The 27431-nt window shown below is 41.6% G+C and overlaps 1 protein-coding gene across 1 annotated transcript in view; it reads right to left on the bottom strand.

Annotated features, from left to right (window-relative positions):
- Positions 1-27431, bottom strand: part of CYBB (cytochrome b-245 beta chain) — a 34161-nt gene that overhangs the window by 1949 nt on the left and 4781 nt on the right. The window contains exons 4-12 of the mRNA XM_007127767.3: positions 18664-18748; positions 17634-17779; positions 15406-15596; positions 11564-11693; positions 9347-9439; positions 6661-6914; positions 5625-5787; positions 3649-3795; positions 1222-1346 (exon numbers count right to left, since the gene is read on the bottom strand). Coding sequence (XP_007127829.1) covers positions 1222-1346; positions 3649-3795; positions 5625-5787; positions 6661-6914; positions 9347-9439; positions 11564-11693; positions 15406-15596; positions 17634-17779; positions 18664-18748 — 1334 coding nt within the window. The remainder of the gene's footprint in view (positions 1-1221; positions 1347-3648; positions 3796-5624; positions 5788-6660; positions 6915-9346; positions 9440-11563; positions 11694-15405; positions 15597-17633; positions 17780-18663; positions 18749-27431) is intronic.

Raw genomic sequence — 27431 nt, 5'->3', positions numbered from 1 at the left:
TGCGCGCCCGGAGCCTGTGCTCCGCAACGGGAGAGGCCACAACAGTGAGAGGCCCGCGTACCGCAAAAAAAAAAAAACAAAAAACCAACAACCTATTCAAAACCAAGAATGCAGATTCTTTGGCCCTACCCCACAAGTACTAAGTCAGCGTTTCAAAAAGCTTCCCCAAGTGATTTATATGTTCATTAGAGTGTAAGAAGCAATGGAGTAAAGAGTGTATTTATGGTGATTTCTTGAGTTTGTCATGTGTTCTAGATTTTAGAAATGCAGTTTTCAGACTTCTAGCCCGCTACGATACACAGGAGAGCATGGAAGAGTGGAAATGGAGCCTGAAGCCAAGAGACAGGTAACAGCACTTCTCCTCTTGAGCTTCACTGTTAGAAGTCTTAGTAAACTAAGGCAAATAAAGGTTGCCTGGAGATGTCCTGAGAAATGTTTGTGACTATAAAGAGGAAAAGGGAGAATCTGAAAATCTGGAGAATGGAAGAGGATAAGCTTGCGAGACAAGCAAGAACTGTAGTGCTTCCTTTGCATCCTGTCTCTTTCTTAAGCTACTTTCCTTTACCAATCAATCTATTCAAGAAACCAACCAAGCCTCATTCACTCTAAAGTGTAAATGACTGACAGTTTCACGAACAGCCAGTACAGTAGGCAGGAAAAACTTAGAAATACCAAGGAATAGTAGCACAATGAAAACTGACCTAAAACAGTTTCTTTACCTCAGCACTACTCACATGTTAGGTCAGGGAATTCTTTGTTGTGGGGAGCTGTCTTTTATATTATAGAACATTTAGTTTCATGATGACCAAAGCTTTAGTGAGGGCAGGAAGGACCTGGAATATCTGTCAACTTATGATCTTGGACCCCAAAACTATAAATGAAAGTGGGGACAGTGTCTCCTTAGTAATAAATATAAATCATAGAGAATCAATAGAAGTAGATACACGACTGAAATTTAGGAGGTGAAAGAAAAGAACTGAGTTATGGGCCTATTTGGGGGGAACAGGGTTCAGAAAGTGTGAAGTGGGGCCTGGGAATCTTTGTTTGGTGTGATTTAAAGACTTCCTCTTAAAGTCAGAGATATCTAGAACCTTTTATGGGTGTGAATATGGTAATCTAGGTATTTTAATTTCCGGAATACATAAATCTAGCCATGTTTGGAAGCTGTTGCTTTACGTAGACCACGAGCCTCAAGAACACCTTGGCGGGGGAACTCCTTACTTGGGGTGTTGACTCCCAATGGTCTTGAACTCATTATCCCAGTTGGGCCGTCCATACAAGGTCTTTTGTTTCAGGCCTGTGATCACATCTTTCTCCTCGTCATGGTGCACAGCAAAGTGACTGGCCTGCAGGCAAGGACATGAATTCAGACAAAAGAGGCATGCTGTATAAACCCACACAGATATACTTACATATCTCACAAACCAAGCTCTAATTACCATTCTAAATGTATGTATTTGGGGCAAGGCACCATGCTGGAAGCTAGAAGGTCAACACTGAACAAACCAGTTCTCAAGCAATTTACAGTCTAGAAAGGGGGACCATAGCGGAGGCACAAACATCTCCATGAGGTCAAAGAAGGGAGCACAGGTGGGAGGATATGGGAAGGTTTCAGGGTGGCCGCATTTGAGCCAGACTTTGAAGTGTGGGTAGGATTTAAATTCTCTATCTCACTGTTTTTCTCTCTGCAGTACGTCTGACAGTCTCTTCTCACCCTAATATACTCCCGCTCCTTTGGGAGAATCACTAAGAATTAAGACAACCATAGACTAAAATGTACTCATATTTTGGTAATGTAATGAGACATCAAACCAAGCCTAAAGCTACTCTGTGTGTGTGTGTGTGTGTGTGTGTGTGTGTGCAGAGCCATGTGTTGTTTCCTGTGACCATTCTAGGGGGCCTCAGTTTGAACAACAGTTATTTTTTAAAAATAAAAATGGTTAATTACATTTATTTAACAATCAAATCGGATTTTAAATTCACTGGACAGGGAATGGATGATGGGGATGGGAGAGGTTAAGAAGGGTAGTTACCCTGGTTTAACAATCCTGTAGGGACAAAGTTTTGCAAAGCAAAATAACTATTTTTCAATGCAAAGAGATTTCCCACTTAAAAAACTGTGTCTGGCTTTTGAAAAAAACAAAACTGCAAAGCAATTTATATATTATACATTTTTCCCCCTGGGTTTCATTTTTATCAAATTTTGTTGTTGTTGTGTCATTTTTAAATTGCAGAAGTGGCATCTTAAAACCACTTTTTCTGGAGCAGTAATTTTCATGGTCATGTGTCCCTGGACCTACGTTTGCAACAAGCCTTTCCTAAGACTTGGAGAACCTATGATAAGCGATATGCCAAAACCTAAATGAGAAGAAGTCGGTTTTCACAGGGACCAGGTGCCCGTGAAAAATGTCTTGGGTGAGGAGGCATTGTGTGGGGATGGCCATCTGAGGCAGCGTCCAGGAGTGGGCAGAGACCCTTGCCTTACCCCCTCACTCAGGGGGGCAGTCATGCTGCTTCCAGGCCAAGTCATTAATGTTTGCTTATTTAGAAAGATGTTACCCCCTAGGAATCATTAACTTGTTTCTGAGTTTCTCAGTCTCATCACTTTGGACATTTGGGGCCAGATAATTCTTTGTTGTGGGGGGCTGCCTTGTGAATTGTGATTATCTTATCAATAATTGTAATTAACTGTAATTGTCTTCTCAATCGAAAATTCACATTTCCATTGCTAAATGTCTCAAGAGGGAGAAAGCATATATACATATACATATATACATATACATATACTACACACACATATATACATATACACATACACACATACCCTGCATATATATATATATATATATATATATATATCACCTTCATTAGATAGATATTGATTTATTTACAAATGATAATCATGAACTACTGGGAGTACTAAGAGTGCAGGTTCTGGAGCATTTATTACTTGGATGCCCTTGGACAAATGACCTAACCTGTTCTGGGCCTTGGCTTCCCCATCTGTAAAATCTGGAAAAGAATAATAGCTACTTCATAAGGTTGTTGTGAGGATTTAATTAGACAATCTATGTAAACACTAAGAACAATACTTGGCACAAGCATATGCTTAATAACTATTGCCAGTTATTATGACTCCTTATTAAATGTATTATGTATAGTATAAAACATGCATAAACATAAATTAAAGGAATATATACACATATATATGCATGTGTATACATATATATGTATATGCATGTGTATATATAAATACAGACACAGAGAGAGAGAGAGAGAGAGAGAGAGAGAGAGAGAGAGAACGAGAGAGAGCTGATCTTTTCTCTATTTTCTTCCCATAACCCCGTAGATCATCTTGTCCACCTGGTTCGATAACCCTGGTGGAGGCATTGCTCTAACAAGGTCAAAGTCATGGCTTTAATTCCCTTGTAGGCTCCCTAGCTTTGACCCATCCCACAGATACCAACTTTGAATCTAATATCAACCGTCTGAACAAATGGGGATACTGAGTCAGAGTGAATGTGCTGGATCACCCGAACCCATCGACTGCTCTTAAAAACAGTACACAAGACATTCCAATAACCAAGGGAAAGTCGGTAAGCCCTGGGCACTATGGGAGGGACCTGAGATTGGGGATCTTGTCCTCACCTGGGACTCATCCCAGCCAGTGAGGTAGATGTTGTAGCTGAGGAAGCCGGCGTTGTCCTTCTCCTGCATCTGGGTCTCCAGCAGCTGCAGCAGGTCTGCAAACCACTCAAAGGCATGTGTGTCCCGGCACAGCCAGTAGAAGTAGATCTGAGAGGGGGACAGAACGTGAAGCAGATTATGTTTCTTTTTTTATTTTTATCTTTTTTTTGAAGGATAGTTGTGTATAATATCATATAAGTTACAGGTGTATAATAGAGTGATTCACAATTTTAAAGGTTATACTCCATTTATAGTTATTATAAAATATTGGGCTTCCCTGGTGGCGCAGTGGTTGCGCGTCCGCCTGCCGATGTAGGGGAACCGGGTTCGCGCCCCGGTCTGGGAAGATCCCACGTGCCGCGGAGCGGCTGGGCCCGTGAGCCATGGCCGCTGAGCCCGCGTACCACCAAAAAAAAAAAAAAAAAAAAAAAAAAAAAAAAAAAATATTGGCTATATTCCCCATGTTGTACATTATATCCTCATAGCTTATTTATTTTACACATGGTCGTTTGTACCTCTTAATCCCCTACCCCTGTCTTGCCCCTCCCCACTTCCCTCTCCCCACTGGTAACCACTAGTTCTTTCTCTATATCTGTGAGTCAAGCAGATTATATTTAAATAGGGACCTATCAGCACTGAAATATGGATTTCTACTCTCCCCACCTCCACTTTTCCCTGTTGTTTAGAATGCCTGGAAACATGGGTTTTCAGAAAGCTCTAGATATTTGACAAACTAGCTCACGTGAACCTGCTCTGGCCTTCACACGGCAGGGCAGTAAATAAATAGCTTGTTCTCAGAAATCCGCAGCTTAAGAAGAAAACATTAGCCCACCACTTTCCCCCTGGGTCTGCTCTTGCCCTCCTAGGATCCCCGGCTTCCTTTGACGCTCCTCTCAGAAGGACCAATAGGATCTAGACGAGCCATGGCTGCCACCGCGCCACTTCCCTACCCGCTACTGCCAGACTTCCCTGAGTGCGCAGGGGGAAAAGGAGTTCTACCTACACCTCCTCCACATCGAAAAGAAGGGAAGGGGAGAATGAAAAGTCAAGGTAAGCTCAACGTGCCTGTTAGAGGTTATCTCTACAGCTATTAGAATGACTCAAGCTTTATTAAAGATGTCCTTTATTGGGCAATGAAACCAAACTTACATGTAACCAAAAAAATCCCCCAGGACTTTATTCTGAGGAGACAGCCATAAGAAAGTAAAAAAGTAAAAGTGTCACGAAAGGACATGTCTCCTGCCGTCCCCCTGCAAATAAATGTGCTGGGGGCTGGAAATGGAACACATGTCAATATCTAACGTAAGATGATAGAAAAATTATTCTATCCTCTCAATGGAACATGAAAGAATCATCAAAAATGATTATTAGCAAGCTTGTGACAACACTGAAAAATACTATATGTTTTAAAAAGAGCAGGACGTGAAATTGTACATACTCAATATATACAGCTTTCTAAAAATATGTAAACATGTTGGAAGAGAAGTTACAAAAATTATAACTATTGGATTGGGGTTGTGAATACTTTCTATTCCCAGCTATCTTCTGAATTGCCAGTAATGCTATACAAATACAGTATATTTGTACTTTCAATAATAGGCCTGCTTATACAGAACCACATTTATTTATTTGTTTGTTTATTTTTCTGGCTGTGCCATGCATGGCTTATGGGATCTTAGTTCCCCGACCAGGGATCAAACCGGCACCCTTGGCAGTGAAAGCGCCGAGTCCTAACCACCGGACCTCCAGGGAATTCCCAGACGCACCTTTGACTTATCAAATAGCCCTTTTGTGCAAAGCCTGCCTCTCTGAAACTACCTAGAACTTGTCTTCACTTCTCCCAGTCTCTGCCAGCCTCTGCCCTGAAGGCTCTTTGAGGCTTCACTTGGCATACTGTGATGAATGTGCCAAGCCCTCTGAAAAAGAAAAGAACCTACCTTTTGGAGCCTCAGATTAGGGGCTTTATTGCAATATTTGTACCAGATCGACTTGAGAATGGATGCAAAGGGCGTGACCCCAATTCCTGCTCCCACCAACATCACCACCTCGTAACTGAACACATCTTCACTGGCGGTGCCGAAGGGCCCGTCAACAGCTATCCTGGAGGGAAGCATGGGGGGAGATAGTTACACGGATACCTTGCTCTTCAGAGGAGGGTGGGGCACACATTATCACTGCAGGTGTGCAACATGTCACTTCAGACTGGGACAATGTATTGATGTGACACTTTGTTCTGTGAGATAGCTTTCAAGTAACCAACTCAGTGTGAATATCGGGGTTGGAAGTAAGAAGAGGAATTTTTAGCTAACTGAAAACATTTGGTAACTCTCAGGGGTATTTTTTTTCATGTCCCCACCCCTGTTCACCCACTACACATGCGCGTGCGCATGCGCGCGAACACACGCACGCACACACACGCACGCACACACACACAGACAAATGTCTGTGTCTCTTGCCAGGTGAGCCCACACTTGAAATTCCTGTTTACACTGCACATTAAAGTGAGAATTTTCCATGTCATAATATCTTATAAATTTAATATCTCTAATTTATGTTGGTCTATTCATTGAGTTATTTGACAAACTTTTCTTCAGCATCTACTAAGTGCCTGACACCATGTTAGGCGTGTGGGAAGAAGGAGGCCAAGTGAGTAACATCTGGCATTTACCCTCAAATAACGTACACCAATGAAATTTTAAGTATAGCTTTGATTGCAAGTTAATATACCTTGGCCTTGACCCTTACAAATTTATAGGCACTGGGGAATATCCATGATTAATATTTGATTCAAACATTTTCTATTTCATATAAGATATATACATATATGCATAAACACAGCACACGTATAAAATGGGGAACACCGAGATAGCTCCCTATATTGGTAGAATCTGTACGTTTTGTCAGACTCAGGAGCTAGTGGAGTGACATTTTTCCTGAACTCATGCACCTTTGCAATAGGCGCTTTGTACTCACTTCGGTAGTTTCCAGGCATCTTGAAACTCCTGCTTATCACAGCCACAAGCTTTGAACAGTCCCTCCGTCCAGTCCCCCACGATGCGGATATGGATGCTAAAGAAGTCTTCCTCGGGGGCAGAGGTCAGGGTGAAAGGGTGCCACTCCAGCCTGGACACCACAGGGCACTTGACGAAAATGTATTGGCCCACCTCCATCTTGAATCCCTTTTTCTTCATCTGTAGCTCGATGGTTTTGAAAGGGTGAGTGACCACCTATGGAACAAAATGTGTCTCTGGAAATGAACCTTTCCGCCAGTACTTGCCTTTTCAGTATCCATATGGATAAAAGGCTGAGCTAAGATGCCCCACCCAGGTCCCTTCTTCAGGGCCAACACAGCAGTTCTTCCAGCAAACCTGCCTCTCACTGGCAACTGCCCTCGGCTGTAGCCCATGGCCAACAATGAGCTGATGCAGGGATCCAAAGGCCTGGCCCTTGTCCTCACTTTGGGACAACTCCCAGGGGCCATCACAGCTGCAGCACTTCCTGTAGGATCAGCCGAGGCTGCAGTTGCAACCACTTCGGGCCAGCAATTTCCTTCCCCCAATCCTGCCTTTCTTTTCTTTTACAGGTTCATCTCCTGAGAACATGCCCCGATAAGACTTCTGCACGCAGTTCTCTGTCTCAGAGTCTTTGCCAGGGAATCCAACCGAAGACACCAACTTAATGTGATTTTTTTTTTTTTTCTCTAAGACAAGGCAGTTGCTAGAAACAGGAAGAAGAGATGGTTTCCTGCTCAGCCTTCCTATCTCCCCAAGGGATGATCAAGAGCCTTAGCAGCTGGACAGAAGCAGAGGAGACCCCCTTGGCTAGTAACATAGCAACATCGCCCAGACCAAGCCTAAGGTGCTGGTCTGTCTTTGTCCCAAGTCCCACCTTGAACCTGCCTGATTCCATGCATTGTTTTTACATTTCTCCCTACCTGGGGAATACACCATCCATCTCTCCCAAATCCAGGCCCCACCCACCTGTTGCCATCCTCCTTCTCCATGTACCTGAATGTTCGTAACAGCTTTGTTTACAGTAGCAAAAAAATTGGAAGCAGTCCAAATGTCCACCAACTGGTAAGTTGGTAAATAACTTAACAAAATGATTTCATTGTAATATAGAAAGTAATATGTTTCTTTGATGATTCCTGAGATCCTAGAGGGACTTTATATGTGCAACTGAAAACAAACCAAGGGACATCAAAGGAAAGAAAAATCAATAGAAACAAAATAGCAGCTTCCTAATGTTGACTGATATAGACGAGCTTTTCTTTTCACCAGTGAGGAGGAGTAGGACAATAGGAAATACTTTCAAGAAAAATTGCCAAGCATTTCCAAAACTTGTGATTCAAATATAACTTATATGACAAGGCTGTAACCAACTTCCCTTCATCACTGAAATAAGGAGGTGTAGAGCTTCATCTTGAAACAGAAAATAAAAATAGATGAAAATGACTTTGAAAATTATGTTGCTCACGTTGCAATTTTGTGTGGTGAGAATGAGTTCCACCATATTGCAATTTTGCTACCACAGGGAACATCGGGATAGAAGGGAATAAAATGCACTAGTGGACAGCGTTGTCACCAGAATACTTTTGGATAGTACCTTGTTTCTTATGTGTGTTTACATGAGAAGAAAATGAATACCTATTTTCTTCACAGGCAAACAAGTTGGCCTTAGAAATAGGCTTAGGGGAAATACTTGTCTGGTTAGTTCGTTCTAGTCTAGTAAGGGAAATTTTGTGGTGGCTCTTTTTGCTGATCTATGGGCTTTTTCTCATAGTACAATATAAATATCATAAAAGGAGAACTGCTGTGGCTTCTTATATTTCAAGGTTTCCAATGCCAGCTGGACTAACTTTACCATGACCTTCCATAGAAGCCAAGAAAGAAGAGCTAGGGTGGTGGAGTGGAAGATTTTGTGTGTTTTGCGAAAGCAACCCATGGTAAGCTTTTGGTAAATACTTTTTGAACTGAACTGAATTAAATTTTATTTGATAAAAATAGTCCTGTCTGATGTTTCCTGAAACTATAAGGCGATTCCGTTTCTATTTATTTAGTTGGATATTTATTTATTTAGTGATAAGAAGCAGCATAGACATGTGGGGAAAAACCACTATATACTTGAAGTTAGCGGACTCAATTCTAAATGCAGTTTAGTTATTAGCTCGCTTGAGACTTTGAGTACATTAACTCTGATACTCTGTGACTGCATACAAAGCACAGAGACCTGCCCTTGGTTCCCTGGTTCTTTTGGCATCTGAATATTTTAAGGCTCAGTGCATGAACTTTGAAATCACCTCTTTTGCTTCTTTACTCTTAACTAATCACATCATCTCCCTATGCTCCTCCCATCTACACACACACACACACACACACACACACACACACACACACACACACACAGAGATTCATTTACACAAAACATTTGGGTTCACTTTTCAACAGAAGATGTTAATTTCTAGTTTCCCCAATTAAAAGGTCCAATCATTTGATTATCAAGCTAGGTACATTGAAACAAACTGTAGGTCATCTCTCTGCCCTAAATTTAATCAAAAGATACTGAGTAAAAGTGAGATCTGACAATGATATAGAGAACTTGGATAGACTTGTCCATGATATAGTTAGATAGTATTAGTAATTCCTAACCCAGCCAATACCTTGGTGATGACCACCTTCTGTTGAGATCGCCAAAACCGTACCAACCTCTCACAGAGATATAGGAACATGGGACCCACTATCCATTTCCAAGTCTGTAATCAGAGCAAACGATGAAAAAAGGATGTGTTAAGGGGCGGTAGTTGATAAAAGACTCATGGGGACAAAACATTTTAGAAGTCAAGTTCACCTTTTTTGGTTTAAATATTCCATAATAGATTAGTAAATTTCTTCTATAAAGGAATGCATGGAAATATCTAAAGTTAAAATAAATTTTTGAGCCAGTAAAAATGAACATTCTCCTTGGCCACATTGGGGAACTATATCTACAGTATGAAACTTTCCCAAGAGGAACTGCCCACAGTAATGGGATTTCCTCCTATTGTCGCAATAGGAGTTGCAATAACCCTACAGCAGAGTAAGGTTGGTTTCGGAATTAACATTTCTCTAAAGGATAGCATTTCAACAACATCATATTTTTAATGCAACATTGCAGTTACTTTCTCTTGGTCGCGTAGCCAAAGCTTCATTCTTTGCAAGATGAGAAATTCCACGCTAGAATTTAGCTCTTCCTCCAATATCCTGGCAAGTTCTAGGAGCTATGCAATGCACTTTCTCTAGGGTTCTCTCTTGTCAGAATCTGCAGTGTTTCAGAACACTGGAATTACTCCGTGGCATTACTGGCTATACAAAAACATTTAGGCCAAACAGATCCATCCCGGGATTCAGTCCTAGATGACTATCTGAAGTAGCAAAGAATTTTAGAAGTCGATATCATCTAAAATACAACATTCCAGAAGGGATTCCAAGAGGGAAAAAAAATCCCAGGGTGCTTCCCATAGTCTCACCTATGATCTTTCTATGAACATTTTTAAGAAAGTTATTGTTGGAAGTTGAGAGCACACAAATGTCCCTATCTCCAGCCTAAGTTGAAGAATATCTGCCCGGAGGTCATAAATGCTCTGCTACTGGCCTTCATTTTCATGGGACAGTTTTTTCAAATGGTCTAGCATCATCCATCTATGTCCTGGCTGCCACCTGGGGCCCCATTGAATGGAGCCAGATCTTGGACATCACTTCTAATCTCCCCAGAAACTCAGGAGCTCCTCTGAGGCAGATGCCTGTGAAGGTAGCAGCACTCTGACTTCAGCTGTCTTCAAGGAAATGTGCCTTCCCCAGCTCATAAGAGGACATGCAATAGAGTTCCCTTTTAATCCTTTCTATTGATGTCTGCATGTAGTGGGGGTAGTTCACTGATGTGTCTGCTTGCTTTCATTAATGAGCAAGGATGCTGAAAGATGTTGAGTCCCCAGACAGCATGCTGTTTCTAGAGGAAGAGTACTCCTATATTACGAGTCAGAAAAAAGGAAGGAGAAAATGGGATGGGAAATTTGCCTTTATATTATACTGTGTTTAAGGACAAAATAATCATCCTGTTCAGAAGCCCTGTACAAAAGTTGATTTTTGCTTAGTTTTATACCAATGGCTAGCATAATAACCAATAAAGTATTTTGCTTGCCAATGAGGGAAAAGGTATGAAGATCACAGGGTCCCCTGCTCACTCTATGGAACAGAGATATTGAGAATAAACAAAATGGAGTTCTTCAGAGCTCCCAACAAAAGGTAAATATTTCACCATCTTTTCCCTTGGTCATCCTTGGCACAGTCCTGCTCTACCATGAAGTGCCAATGGCATGAACCTGGCTCTGCAGCCTCCTTTATGCCTCATAGACGGGACCTCCTGATACCTAATGGCAGCCCTATGTGCCACCTCACAAATTTCCTTCCCAGCTCTGAAAGCTGTATAGAAAGTCTTATTTCCTGGAATCTGAAGAGGCTCCTGCCTCCTTATAAATCATAATCTGAACTTTTCAACTCAGCTCAGGATGGAATCCCTCTGAAAATCATTAACTGGTATTATTGTGGCCATCACAACCAGAAGAGAAGAGGTAGAACTTCTTGAACCCAAAAGCACTTTAAAAAACAATACTTTTCCAAGTTTTATATCAGGATGTTCATAACAGACTAATGTAAAGCTTACTTTTCAAGAACTAATTCTAGACAATAAGCATGGCAGAAAAACACTGGATACTTATAACATCCTAGCAGTTCCATGACATTCATAACGGACAACTCTATGACATTTGTATCTCTTTCTTAGACACAGTTTGAAGATTGTTGGTAATGAAACTATAATAGCTACAATGAATTGTACATACCATAGGAGGGTTCCCAGAGAACTCTGGGATCGGGCATTCCTTTATTTTTCCCCATTGCGAGATGTTTTGATAACATTCTCTTGGCTTGTGTGCCAACAAACTCTCTGCGGTTTGCCCACGTACAATTCGCCTGAGGAGGAAATGTAAGTCCAGACCATTTAGAAACAAGAGATTAAATTCTCAGTTTTCTGAGATTCTGGACATATTTTTATTAGTATTCTCATATGGGTCCTATACTTTTCACTTAAAAGTAATACTTCTTGCCCCCTCCTTATAGATTAGAGGAAGGGAAAGAAAATGCATGATCTTTAGCAATAGAAAAAAAAAAAAAAATATGGGGACTTCCCTGGCGATCCAGTGGTTAAGATTCCACGCTTCCACTGCAGGGGTTGCGGGTTCGATCCCTGGTTGGGGAACTGAGATCCCAAATCCCACATGCCGTGCAACGTGGCCAAAAAGAAAAGAAATATGTACAGTGGCACAAAGGATATTTATATGCAACATTATAGAGGGTAACTTTTGGATCATCAATATATGTTTTCTGAAAGGCAACATTTGTGCTTCTGTTTCAAGTATTATTCTCATTTATAAACAAACAAATAAAAAGAGAAAAACTGCAAATCTAACAGAGCAACCGCTGGCCCATACAGTACCATTGTGCAAATTAGAACAAGATGCCCCCTCTTTGAGGACAGTCCTAGAGGCAAGAGCTTGGCCAGCAGAGCATGGCCTAATTTCTTTCCCCTTGGCCAGGCACCCTTATGTAGTCGACAACCCATACAACTATACACAGTAGCCCTGAGCCTTAGTACAAATCCTTTATTTGTTGTTTCAAAATTGTCTAAATTCACCCAAAACGTTGAAATCCACTTAAGACGACTTAATTTTGTAGAGATTATGCCATTCTCACAGACATCAACGCTGATGGTGTGTCCCTTGAAGTGCTCGGAGCCCATTCACTTCAATTCAATAAATATTAATTGAGCAACTACTAAAACATAAGACAATGCAGGTTGAGTGGGAACAGAGGGAGGGAGGCACAAAGTTGAGTAAGTCATGTCCCTGACCTCAAGGAACATAAATGACAAGGTCTTCAAAACATATAATAAGAAGAGACACAGAAGGCCCTTTGTAAAAGTTTGTTTGGGGGACCTAAAATTTATTATGCCAGTCGGTATATTCAGAGGATGTTTTAATTCAAGGTCATTAACCATCGCTTTCTATCCCTAGGTCTTGGGGAAGAGAATTACCATGTATTGAGCATCTATCATGTGCCAAGCCTGGGAAAGGCACTGTACCCAAATTATTTCAGGTAATTCTCATAACAGGCCTGAAATGTAAGTATTAGTACTCTCATTCTACATATGAGGATACTGAGGCTTAGAGAGACCAGGTAACTAGAAGCAGAATGATTTGGTGAAAGCAATTCTGGACCCAAGCCAGGCAGCCTTGGTTTCACATCCCGCGTCCACCCCTTGCTAATTTGGTGGCCTTGGGCAAGTTATTTAACTTCTTTTGAGCCTCAGTTTCTTCAGCTATAAGATAGGTATAAGTACCTCATTAAAAGTTCATTTTAGTAATCAATTAGCATGATGCATATAAAACGCCAAAGTCAGCGTCCAACAAATGATAACTGTTAAAGTTCTTAATGCTCAAGTTCACTCGGGGAGTAAGTGATAGAAAAAAAATCTGATTTTCTCCTTCTCTTCTCAAGGCCAGGACCGGAAGTCAGAAAACCTGGCTTTTTTTTTTTGGGGTGGGGGTATGCGGGCCTCCCTCTGTTGTGGCCTCTCCCGTCGCGGAGCACAGGCTCCGGACGCGCAGGCTCAGCGGCCATGGCTCACGGGCCCAGCCGCTCCGCGGCATGTGGGATCCTCCCAGACCGGGGCGCGAACCCGGTTCCCCTGCATCGGCAGGCGGACGCGCAACCACTGCGCCACCAGGGAAGCCCAACCTGGCTTTTAATCCCAGTTCAGCTGCTACCTATCCAGGAGACCGAGCAATCAGCCAACCAGCATAAGTAGCAGATTCTCCTCAGATGGAGAACGGGGTACATATATCTCCTCTGCCTGCTCCAGAGGAAAATACATATCTATGAAACTCTACAAACGTAAAGTGGTGGAATTACTAAGCTAGAGAGGGGAAGAAATTCAGGGTTTTTTTTTTTTCCTCTAGGATTTTCTGAAACAGCTGGATGATGACCGAGTCCCATTTAAAGATACTCAAATGCTTTTAGGAGAGATAAGAGAGTCTGTCTACATAGATTTTTCAGTGCTTAGAAAGAGATGACCAGGCGTCAGGGTCAGTAAGTTGATCAAGAATGCACTTGAGGACAGGAAACAATATTCAGTATCCTGTACTAACCTATGATGGAAAAGAATATGAAAAAGAATGGATATGTATAACTGAGTCACTTTGCTGTACACCTGAAACTAACATAACATTGTACATCAACTATACTTCAATAAAATACATTTTAAAAAAAGAATGCACATGAGGGGTTGCCACAGGCTGCTTCTCTCCACCCTTCCCCTTTTCAGGTCTCAGCCGCTTCTAGGCTGACTTGACTCAGACCAGAGTCATTGAGCCTTGACACCTACTTCCTCCACCCTTAGTTATCTGGAGCCCCATACCCACCGGGGAATTCCCAGGCCTGCTTTTGCGTGCAGGTGGGAGAATCAGCTAGTGTGAAAGAGTAGAAAAAGGAAGCCTGGTATGAAAGAAGGGTCCCAATAAGGCAAGCTCTCCCAACCACACATCCAGGCACCGTGTGTCTCTATGAGAGCATTCATCATGGCCTGCCTTAGCCCATCTGGTCTCCAACCCCAGCTAAGCCACGGATAAACTGGTAGTGGCTTGGTTACACACTTTACCTTTTTAAGTCTGTTTCCTTGTCTACAATTTCCCCCGGAAATGGGGATAGTAAGGGCATCTCTACCTTTTGGAGATTAAAAGAAACATTTCATGTCTGTAACAAATGCTCAATAGAAGCTAGCTTTTCCCTTTATTATGTTAGGATGCTTGAAGGCAATAACCATGTATTTCTCCTTCTAGTATTCCCCACAGTGCCTGAGATAGGTCCTCATACACTGTAGGCAATCAGTGAATGATTGGCTTGAATCAAAACTCATTGAACGGGGACTTCCCTGGTGGCTCAGTGGATAAGAATCTGCCTGCCAATGCAGGGGACACGGGTTCGAGCCCTGGTCCAGGAAGATCCCACATGCCGTGGAGCAGCTAAGCCCGTGCGCCACAACTACTGAGCCTGCGCTCTAGAGCCCATGCTCCGCAACGACAGAAGCCACCGACTGCAATGAAAAGCCCGCGCACCGCAAGGAAGAGTAGCTCCTGCTCGCCACAACTAGAGAAAGCCCACGTGCAGCAACGAAGACCCAAAGCAGCCAAAAATAAATAAAATTAAACAAACAAAAAAACTCATTGAACGACAGCAAACCCTTTCACCAGATTAATCATTAACCTCTCTGGTTTGGGAGTTTGTCTAATTTTCTAGGGATTAAGCCACAGGAAACATCATTGCAGACATCCAAGACCCTGCCAGCACTCTCAGCGTGCTTTCTATATGCTTGCAAAGATATTCAAAACCTTGGTGTATTTTTCAAGCTTGCTATAAATAACCGCACTATGAATAGTTATGAGTCGGGTACCAGAAACTAAAGTGGTGCTGAGTGGTTTCTATCAAAGTGACTTCTGTCTTCCCCTCATATTCCCTCAGCAGACAGGCCGACCACACAAAGACAGGGAGGTCACTGTGCCTCTAACAGAGTATCACATCTGGAAATTGATGGACATAAAATACTTGGCCTTGGAGTTTAAATACTCACTCAGCTCCATGGATGGCGAGACCAATGAAGAAGATCACAAAGAGATGGTGTGTGTACCAAAACACTTCAAAGTAAGACCTCCTGATGGTTTTGGTGGAGGAGGTGATAATTAATATGAGGCAGAGTGTGATGATAACTCCAGTGATGCCTGCCAACTTAGTCACAGCCACGTACAGGCCTCCTTCAGGATTCTGTAAAACACACACACACACACACACACATTATTTGTAGGCTCTCAAATGCAGGGCTACCTATTCATAAAGTGTCCAGTGAATAAGGCAATAGGCATTTTTCATCCCCCCTTTAGATGATTCTAACCATCCCCCCAACAGAGTGGTATAGAATTGGAATAGATATTTCCAAATTTAAAAAAGTCTTACATGGTTGAGGTATCATAGGAAATATCAGTTGATACACAGAAATAGTTCTAAGGGAGTATCAAATGAAGTATCAGCTATATGTCCTAAAAGGGTCTGAAGCTCTTTCTCCCTTTGATTTGAAAAGTGTCATAGTGCTTAGTTTGTAAACGTATTCTGTGCATGCCTAACATCTTAGGCTGGGTTCCTCCAAAGCAGGTCCTGAGATAAGGATTCATGGGTGAGGGATTTAGAAAGAATGTGCTCCAGAAGAAGCTGGTAAGGGAATGGTTAATAGGAAAGGTAAGAGGAACGAATCAGGTAAGAGGGTGATCTCGGGCCAAATCTTCAGCCTGATGCTGCAGGGGAACTGTGGAGGGTAAATTACACCTTAGAGTTTATCCTGACTCAAGGCAAGGAAGCTGGGTTTTCATGGCCTGCACCCATCAGTTATTGGTTAAGAGCTGCTCAGCGAGATAGCTATCCAGGCCCTTTCAGATAAGGGCAAAGGGACTCCAGTAGCCCCAGGGCAGTCCTTTGAGGAACAAAAGCAAATACAGGAAATTGAAAGTGAAAGCACGCAGAAGGGTAGGGGAGCACAGACATAGTAAAAGTGATCTGAAGAGATCTGGGCACAGCACTGCAGTGTCAGCTCACTTGATATGTTCACACTGCCACCCTTATGTATCATTGCACAATGAACAAGTAAAAGAAAAATTATCTAAGACATTATAGAAAAAGAATTTCTATTTTATTTGATGCGGTTTAATTCTGTCCCTAAATAGACCAGGCAAATTTTTTTATATCAGCCTGAGGATAATTATTTCTACAAAGTCATGGAACTTTTCTTGTAATCTATTCTAAACAGACAAGGAAACATGTTTGGAATTCGGTGTATAGTGAGTGATGTGATTCGGCTATCCTCCCAAACCACTGGGCACAGGAAGATGACTTAGAGCTTCTGCCTCTGAGTGTAGAAAGCCTCAGCAACTGCTGGAAGGGAAAAAGTCCTTGCCTGAGGATTCCCCAGATGGCTGCCCCTGGAGCAATTAGCAGACGTAGGCCACCTCTCAGATGTTGTAGGCAAGAAAGAGGAAAAGCATTGCTGACAGATGTCAGCTGGTGGCTGACCTGGTATTAACACCTCAGCCAGAGGGTTCCCTATTTCATATAAACAATTTCATAGAACACCAACATCAGACAAGGTCATTCTGTCACTGTGATGGACTGACACAAAAACGAGACCACTCTGAAATCTTATCTGAGCCAAGACAAAAATATGGGTGACTGCTACTTCTTGACCTATTACAGATTTAACCCCATTCTTCTGCCTCCTAGAAAAAAATTATTAGGATACTCAACGCTGGAACTGTCCCCAATTCCTGACCATACCTGATCCAGAGCAAATGCTTACTTCCTGAAACCCCTCCTGAACCATCTAACAGAAGTCCCACAGCAAGCCTTTCTCAACACCCTCCTGAGATGTCCCAGACTTCCTCATAGTGTGAGGTCTCTGCTGCAGTAAGTAATGAACCCAGCTTTGTTTGACTAGACTATGTTCCTGGCTTTCTTTGACTGTTGGGCATTGCCATGGATAAGCCTGTGTTACTCCAGGCTCCACGTATACACATTCTTACAGGTGAATTTAAGAAACTGGAGAACATCTAGTGACCCTCTACATATGGGATCAGGAGTGTGGGAGACATTTTCTCTGTGGCCACATTCTTAGAACCTACAGAATTGTCCCTCTGATAGTTAGTCAACTTTCGTCATTGTCATTGTTCTGACCAAGTAGAATTCTTCACTCACTGAAATCTAATCCTCAGTTTTAACGGTCTAGAGAACATCTGAATCAGAAAATAAGAGGCTTACCTTAATTCTTTGTCGAGCAAAATTGAGGTAAGTTTCATTAGGCTTATCTCCAATGTCAGAGAGTGCTATTGAATAAGGGTCAGAATTGTTGACTCGGGCATTGACACACCACTCCACATTAAATAGATGTGCAATGGTGTGAATCGCTGAAGAGGGCAGAGAAGAGAAACAAAGAGGGTGAAGTGTGTGTACAATTTTATTTGTAGCTGGGTTTCTGGCTGCAGCCCCTGACTCTACGATAAGTTAGTGGAGATTTGATAAGGATCCCTTCTTACACCACCACCACCACCTTAATAATTATAATAATAACACAAAATACACATAAACACATGAATACTATCATATATACATATGTATATATATACATATATATAAACAATAATAAAAATAAAGTGTTTAGCTAATAAGGGCTATCTTAAGAAATTCTCAACTTATGGGCTATGGCCCTTGCAGGGTTATTGCAAGAAATCCATGAATCTACATGTTCAACCAAGTATTTAAAAGATGAATGAATAAAAGCTCTCATATGTGGACTAACAAACAATTTTGATGTTAAAAAGTGTATAAAAGGGTGAATATACTGGGATTTTATCAGAAGAGCCTAAGGGAAAAAAGTTTTAAGACCTGAAGGAATAAATCCCAGTGTTGGGATCGCAGAAAGAGTGGTGAATATTTTTTCACAGAACTCATTCAAAAAATACATGTCCAGGGCTTCCCTGGTGGCGCAGTGGTTGCGCGTCCGCCTGCCGATGCAGGGGAACCGGGTTCGCGCCCCGGTCTGGGAAGATCCCACGTGCCGCGGAGCGGCTGGGCCCGTGAGCCATGGCCAATGAGCCTGCGCGTCGGCCACAACAGAGGGAGGCCCGCATGCCACAAAAAAAAAAAAAAAAAAAAAAAAAAAAAAAAAAAAACACGTCCAATCACCACCTAATCTACCTGCAAAGGCTGATCCCTTATTTTAAAAATATCTTAGAGGGAACACTCTGGTTCCAAGTTTTCTTTGCAGTCTCAAATATCTTAATGAACATACCAGTGTGAAGTGCAATCATCCATGCCACCATTTTATGAAAGGTGAGGTTCCTGTCCAGTTGCCTTCGAATTCTTGTTGAGCAGCACTTTGGATTAAAGGGAAAAGAATGAAATCGTAATTGTTAACAAGAAAGTTTTCTCTGTGCCAGGCATTAGACACATATCATCTCATTTAATTCCTATGACCACCCTAAAAAAAAAAAAAAACAAAAAAAACACTACATCATTCTACCCATTTGACAGATGAGAACACTGAGGCTCAGATAGATGTAGTCATCTTCCAAGGTCAAACAGCCAATAAGTGGCATGGCTGGCTTAACCAATGTTTTAGGTTCTTGTACTATCCACATAAAAAGCCTCTCATGGAATCCATTGCTTAATTGTATAAAATATGAATTTGGACAGAAAACATCTAACTACATAGTTTCTAGTTCAGATTAATTTATTCAATAATGAGGGGATATAGAAATTTTAAAAGGACAGGGCCGCCCTCAAAGACCTGAAGGTCCATGGGGACACAGACAAGTGAACAGTTGTAGAACAAGTGAATAGTTTTAGAATAGCACCCTTCCAGGACATAGACACTATGAGAGGAGAAAAAAAGTGTCCACCTGCATATGTTGATAGAGACAACGTAACAAGGGAGATCATTAACAAAATAATCATAGCAAAAATAATAATAGCACTTACAAAGAACTTGTGCAAGGAGCTGCTTTAAGTGTTTTTTTTGATTGTTTTTAAAATTTTTGACCACACCGTGCAGCACGCGGGATCTTAGTTCCCTGACCAGGGATCGGACCTGCACCCCCTGCAGTGGAAGCGCAGAGTCTTAACCACTGGACCGCCAGGGAAGTCCCTAGGAGCTGCTTTAAGTGTTTTACATGCATCGACTCATTTCATTCTTACATTAATCCTATGTGGGAGGTACCATTATTATCACCACATGACAGATGAGGAAACAAAGGCATAGAGAAGTTACCTTCCCTTAGGTTGCATAGTTAATAAGTGACAGAGCTGGGGTCTAAACCCAGGCTCTCTGATGCCAGAGATATCAACATTCTGATATTTCATACCTTTTATGATTACCTTGGCATTAAAATGGCATTTTGGTCAATTGGTTAGTGTAATTTTCCTACCGACATATGTTAGAAGATGTGGGTTTGAATCTGGATTCATGTCAATGCCCAAAGTAGAGAAAAAAAAAAACAAAACTGGTTTCTGGTTGAATCAGACAGAGCTTTGTTCTCCTGAAAAGTGGTCAAGTGCTCACTCTGGATGCTTTGTTTCCAAGGCTAGATGTCCTGCCATAGAGATTCAGAAAACTTTTAAGGAGAACAGAGTGAAGTGCAAAAAACCCCCAAAACAAAACAAAAAGCTCAGGTATTTTAAATACCTGGTTCCAAACATATTCAATTTCAATATAGGGGTGTTAAATATTTGGCTTATTTATTTTTAATAAAATGTTCTGGTTTTATAGAAAAAATAGAATTGCATAGAAAATTGTGCTTACTCCACTATCTCTGAGTTAGCTACATCCAGGGAGGGCAGGCTGTTTGGATCATGAAAGCAGATTCCTGGAACTGCAGAAATACTAGTAAGGAAGACACTGAGGACTTCAGAGAAAGGAAAAAACATTTAGGCTTTATTGAGTGCCTTCTGTGAGCCAGGCAGTTTACCCATAATTATTGCCTCATTTAATGTAACCAGATAAGTATTACTGTCCTTATTTTACAGATAACAAAACTAAAGCTAACTCTCACATTGGCTGGGATCCAGGACTATTTGTCTTCAAGGTTCATTCCCTTTTCCATCAAACCAAATGTAAAGATACAGTCACTATTATTCTACATGTCTAAAAACCAAGACAAGAAGTTAAGTGAAAGTACTGTATCTGGAAAGTGAGGTTAGAGGGAGTAAGTTTGGGAAGGGAAGGAAACCAATAAAGGGTGTATTAGCACATCAACTACCACTACCATATCTTATCAGCGGGCTCTCCGATCAGGGAACTCTGGGAGACTGTGTAGGATACGCCCCCAGAGGTTTGTCACCTGAGGGGTTAGGAAACGTGGGTAGTCTCTACCAACTCCTATCCATCATTGGCTGAGGGCTCTTCCCAGGGCATCAACTCCCTGGCATTTCCGGCTTGCCCCGGGAGAGGGCTGAAAGAAAATCCTCAGGCAGAGAATGACCTGAGCTGGCAGAAGACAGCTGCCCCATGTACTGGAACTGACAGTGCAGAGGGAATACGGGTGGAACCCTACCAGCAGCAGCTACAACAAATTGTTCACCGGTGACTCAGGCTCTCAAAATAAGGGTTTCCTGGTTGAAATCACTTCTTTTACACTTCTGTTGGTGAAGAATTGACTGTCCTGTTTTCTTTTATAGCCTCATTGTCTTTTGTGTTTATTTCAAGCGCTGTACATTGTTTTACTCCTTTGTAGTTTTTACAATTTTAAGAAAATATCTTTTTCCTGTTTCCTGATTGCTAGGTTCCTCCACAGCTTCGTAGAGTCCTTGTGGTAGGCAGAATTGTAAGATGATCCCCAGTGACTTTATATAATCTCCTCCCCTTGAGTGTGGGTGAGACCTGACCTATGACTATGATAGGATGACACTCCTGTGATTTTGTTACATTATATGGAAAAAGGGATTTTGCAGAGGTAATTGAAATCCCAAATCGACCTTAAGAGAGAGATTATCTGGGTGGGCCTGACCCAATCACACGAGCCCTTTAAATCTGGGTCTAAAGGTCAGAAATCTTAGGTGCAAGAAGTATTTGATACACTGTTGCTGGCTTGAAGATGGAAGGGGCCACATGGCAAGGAATACACCTCGGATCTGAGAGCAGCCCCAGAGTAACTGTCAGCAAGAGACAGGGACCTTAGTCCTGCAGCTGCCAGGGACTGAATTTTGCCAACAAGAATGAGCTTGGAAGATTTTACCCAGAGTTTGCATATGAGTATTCAGCCCAGTCGATGCCTTGATGTCAGCTTTGTGACACCCTGAGCAACAGGATGCTGGACTTCTGCACAGCTGTGAACTAGTAAACGGGAGTTGTTTTCAGCCTCTAAGTTTGTGGAAATTTGTTACACAGAAATAGATCATTTAATACAGTCCTCATTGGAGTGATAGACGCAATTGGAGTCCCAAGAAGGAGAGAATGGGAATTAGTAGGGTCAGAAAGCAATTTGCTGGGCTTCTCTGGTGGCGCAGTGGTTGGGAGTCCGCCTGCCGATGCAGGGGACACGGGTTCGTGCCCCGGTCCGGGAGGATCCCACATGCCGCGGAGCGGCTGGGCCCGTGGGCCGTGGCCGCTGAGCCTGCGCGTCCGGAGCCTGTGCTCCGCAGCGGGAGAGGCCACAACAGTGAGAGGCCCGCGTACCGCAAAAAAAAAAAAAAAAAAAAAAAAGCAATTTGCCATCAGATATATTTGTGTTGGACCACAGCCCTACCACCTAGCTGTGTGACATTGCACAATATGCTCAGTTTCCAGCTTTCTCACCTATATATTTATCATAATTATTCCCTCGTAGGTCTGTTTCATAGATTCATTGAGAGGTATTTAATAAACACTCGATTTTATTTTTTGGTATCATTATTTAACTTTTCAGCTAGTATGGCACGGCTCCCCAGCTAGAGGGTAAGCGTCCTGTGTGCAGAGCAATATATCATGTATTTTTAACAATCCTTTCATAACTATTTGGTTAAATGACATTTTCACTGTCCTAGAACCCAAGACAATTATTCTAAACCTATAGAGATGTATTTACCCACATATCTATATATGCCAAACGATTTTCTTTTCTACTTCCAGACAAATTGTTTTGAAACTTTTTGGGGAAAAGATACTTGCTCCTGCATGCTGAATTTGAAGAAAAGGAATGTGGTTTTGTCATGGTCTCTACACTGTCTCCATAGTTCTACCCTTATCATCATCAACATGGATCATCAAAAATATGAAACAATAGATTTCAATGCCTCTTATCAGCTTGAGCAACAAACTGTTAGAGAAAAGTTAACTGAGTGCCAGAAAAATGGAGACATGTGCTTGGGAAACACAGGTCCATTCAGTAATAGTCTGATCTTAATAGGTGGTTTAAAAAAATGCTATTTAGTATGAAATACATACATTTTATTAGAAGAAAAAACGGAGACTCTTAGTCACTAATGAGTTAGTAGAACTAACTAAGGTCCTACCAGGGCACCAATCCCTCATTTTTCCAAGCCACCCTCTATAGTGTGGTCAGGAATGGCAAACACATCCAAAGAGAAGCCGTTAAGCCATGATTATACGGGGCTTCCAGATATAATTTCCTCATCATTTCCTGACAAGGGGGCAAGATGGCTGGTTGGTGGGGTAGAAAGGGAGGGCTTTGCTGCCTGTGACTGCCCAGGGCTTTTTTCTCCCTCCCTACCATGCAGAAACCATTTTTATGCTTTTGAGTCACTTGTGAATTACCGCCAGCCACCTACTAATGACCCAAGCTGCCATAATGCACAACAGCTTCCTCACCAAACAACTGCTCTTCTTTTTGCCATTGACTTCTAAAGGGAAGTTCCTCTGTTACTCTCAGCTAGAGCCTTGCCCAATCTCAATAAGCTAACATTCAAGTGCAAGGGAGATTATTGAGTTATCTCGGCAGCTTGCTATGCTCGATTCAAACTGTGAGAGCAAAAAAATTCAAAACATTGAGAAATGGAACAAAGAAGTGCATATTTAATGGGGCAAAACATTAGCTTCTGTAACATGAGTGTTATGGAAACTTTAAAGTTCTATTTTATGTATACCTGGTCTCGCCACAAGTGCCATGAATGAATCTGAATTAGATATTTATATGCAGTTTGAGAGAAATTACAAAAGCCAGCCTTGAATCTACAGAACTCAGGCAAAGAAACTGACAGTAATGTTGAAACCTGGTGGCAGTAGAATATGCGATAAATATGAAGAACACCACTGGATTTGTACGGCACTGTCTATAATTTTGAAATTACATGTTTATCTTCTATCTCTTCCATAAAACTCTAAGCTCCCTGAGCTCATGGCTCATCCATGTCTTACTCTCTACTCACTCTATGTCCTCTGTGCTTAGCATATAGTTGGCACTCAACAAATATTTGTTAACTGACAACTCATTAGTTGACAGGCTTAGGCCATTAACACACTTTTAGAATATCATTCATATTCATTCTTACACTTGCATTATCTCACCTGCTTTTTAGCTAAAAACAACAACAAAAAGAAAAACAACAACTATGAGACAGGAAGTCCAAGAGCCTTGCCCTGGACCACATGGTCAGATATAGAGCTACATCGAGGGCCTCTGACTCCCAGGCTATATAAGGTTATAGAAAAGAGCTCACTCTCTTGTCTTCCTGTTTCTTTCTGATCTTCAGACTAGAACTTCCATCCAAGTTGAGGTTATTAAGGCTTCTTTGGGGACTTCTGTATGCTGAGTCCCACCATTCCCCATTTCCCTCAACAGAGCGGGCTCAGAGTCTTTACCCCTATTTTTCCTGGGGTGGGCCAACCCTGCGGTTTTCTTTCTCCAGCTAACCAGAAGGATTATAAAGCCAAGTCTAAAGGATTAAGACCACTAGAAACTGAAGTTCTGTGACTGTTAAGTTTGCATAAAGGCCTACTAATAAATCCTTGAAGTTACAACATCCTTGTCACTTCTAGCCTAGGTTATTCAGCCTGCCCAAATATTCATATATACATGATGGACTTTCTAAGACCATAGGACCACCACAAGAGAGTTTTGAGTTTAGGTGGCATGTAGGAAAGTGAACAGGTTCTGGAGGCACAAGCACCTGGGTTGGTATCCCAACACTCTCAATGAATTTCATCCCCACCTCACTGGCCTGACATGCAGATTTCACGAGGTGGGGTCTAGGAAGACTCAATAAGTGGCAGGTGTTATAATTTCCAACATTAGTCAGAGCATGTGTACTCATTTTAATCCCAATCTGAATAGAAGGTTCTTTGCCCAGTTCACATTTCAGATTGGGAAATCTGGAGGAGGGACACACCCCATCTGTAAAAGAATCTTACTTGCTGCTAATTTTAAAAAATATTTTCTTTGACATACAGGTCTCTCTGGTTAGAGAGTTGAGTTTCTCTGCAATTTGAAGAGCAGCCTCATTTCACCCCTGCCTTTAGAGACCCTCATGAGGACCCTCCCTCCTTTTAGGCCACAGGAAGCCTAAAAGTGGCCATTACAACATGTGCCACTCATGGGGCATGGCCGTGCAATGGCATTGCAATTTGGGCCTGTGGGGTAATGAGGATTTCTTAACAGGCTGTCCTGGCGAAAACACCGCCTGTTTCTCAGGGTTTACTTCCTCTAAATAGAAAGTATTTGAACAGGGGGTGGGGGGAGAATAAAAAAGCTACAGTCCCTGAACTTCATTTAGCAAATGTTCATTGGGCACCTGCAATATACCAGATGTTGTACTTTACAGGTGGCTCATCAATAAAACTTTTCAATTACCATATGATCCAGCAATCCCACTCCTGGGCATATATCTGGACAAAACTATAATTCAAAAAGATACATGCACCCCAATGTTCATAGCAGCACTATTCACAAGAGCCAAGACATGGAAGCAATCTAAATGTCCATCAACAGATGAATGGTCAGGAATGACCTATTTACAATAGGTACATATATACGATGGAATACTACTCAGCCATAAAAAGAATGAAATAATGCCATTTGCAGCAACATGGATGGACCTAGAGATTATCATACTAAGTGAAGTAAGTCAGAAATAGAAAGACAAATACCATATGATATAACTTATATGTGGAATCTGAAATATGACACAGCTGAACCTATCTACGAAGCACAAACAGACTCACAGAGAGAACAGACTTGTGGTTGCCAAGGGGGAGGGGGTTGGGGGAGGGATGGAGTGGGAGGTTGGGGTTAGCAGATGTAAGCTTTTATATATAGGATGGATGAACAACAAGGTCCTACTGTATAGCACAGGGAACTATATTCAATGTGCTATGATAAATTGTAATGGAAAAGAATATAAAAAAGAATGTATATATATGAATAACTGAGTCACTTTGGTGTACAGCATAAATTAACACAACATTGTAAATCAACTATACTTCAATTTAAAAAAAAAGAAAACTTTTCCATCAAATGGAGTTCTACCTCTGTGGTTTCTTAGGTTAAAAAGATGATTTGGGAAATCCTTGTAATCAATGTCTACTGTTAGTTGTAGCCTGCTAACCCTATATTAGTAAATCAAGTATTGTATAGTTCTCAAAGAAAAAGAATCTCCTTAGGATCAATGTGAATTTAGTAAGACTAGGGAAAACGAGGCAGAGCTCAAGGCAAGTTTTGTTATTGGCAGTTTAGATCACTTTCCTTCAACCACTTAGTCTTTGATTACCAATTAAGTATTAACATCTCAGCTATACATTTAAGGTCCTAGTTTACCAGCAAAGCTCCAGCCTGACCTCAGACACCTGCCCTTTAAAATCCCTACACTTCCATCAAAGTAGATTGCTTGCTTCTCTCCACTATAAATGACCTCTACTTAATAGGTAATTTTTTTAAAAAGCTAGTTAATATAAAAAGAACATCTTATTAAAAGGAAAACGAGAGGCTACTAGTCACTAATGAGCAGTGGAATGGGTCCCACCAGGGTATCAGTCCCTAACTTGGGAAGAGCTGCCCTCTACGGTGTGGTCAGGAATGGCAAACACATCCAAAGAGAAGCCACAAGTCATGATCACACAGGACTTTCAAGGATATGATTTCCTCACCATTTCCTGTGCTTTTGCCCATACCGTTTTCTCCATGTAGAATGTCTTTCTCTCTCCTTTATATCTCGTACAGGCTTATTTTATCCTTATATGCCCATACCTGATGCCACCTTCTCTAAGAAGCCTTTTTCCATCCCCTGTGCCACCTGATATAATTTCCCCCTCCTTTGATGGATTCCCTGTAGCTCCTTATTTGTAACATTTTGTGGGACCCATCATATTTTGCTTTGTATCGTATTAATTTGAGTACATGTGCAGATTCCAAGTTCCTCTTTTCTCATCTTTGCATAACAATATCAATAAGAAATTCGTATACCATTTTATAGATTACAAAAGCTCTTCCTACATAATCTTTTTTTCTTCTAGCATAGTATATTAGGGGCTCTCTGGATTGTTGAAGTGAGGGTGAAAGAGCCCAGACATTTAGAAAGCTTTGAACTCCTCATTCTATGGACATAACACCTGTCACATTCATTACATAGTGACTCATAGCTCATTGATCCCATCTTCTTTGGATATTATCCACAAAAGAGATTTTCTCTGACTTAAAAATTTTGAAAATCATGGCACTGTGAGATTAATTCCCAAATTTCACGTCAGTCTCATAAATCTCTGTTTATATACGTATACCTATATGTCATATGATGTATATCTGTCTGTGTGTGTACATGCACATGAACTTTATTGCTGTTGTTGAGGTATATGTTGATTGGTTGTTGTTTTCTTTTTGTTTGTTTGTTTTTAATGTCTGTTCCAGGTTAAATGGCTAACCCAGGGAGTTCCACGAACAAATAATATAAAAATAAACTAGAGAATCAAGCATTGCTTGGCTTGTGAATATCGTACAGAGGCTGGAATCCTCACAAACCCTTGGTTTGCTTTTCCTACTGATACAGCCACTATGGAGAACAGTATGGAGGTTCCTCAAAAAACTACAAATAGAACTACCATACGACCCAGCAATCCCACTACTGGGCATATACCCT

This window comes from Physeter macrocephalus, chromosome 21 (assembly GCF_002837175.3).
Source record: "Physeter macrocephalus isolate SW-GA chromosome 21, ASM283717v5, whole genome shotgun sequence".
NCBI classification, from domain to species: domain Eukaryota; kingdom Metazoa; phylum Chordata; class Mammalia; order Artiodactyla; family Physeteridae; genus Physeter; species Physeter macrocephalus.
The sequence above is the reverse complement of the archived record's forward strand: the minus strand, read 5'-3'. Positions and strand labels throughout refer to the sequence as shown.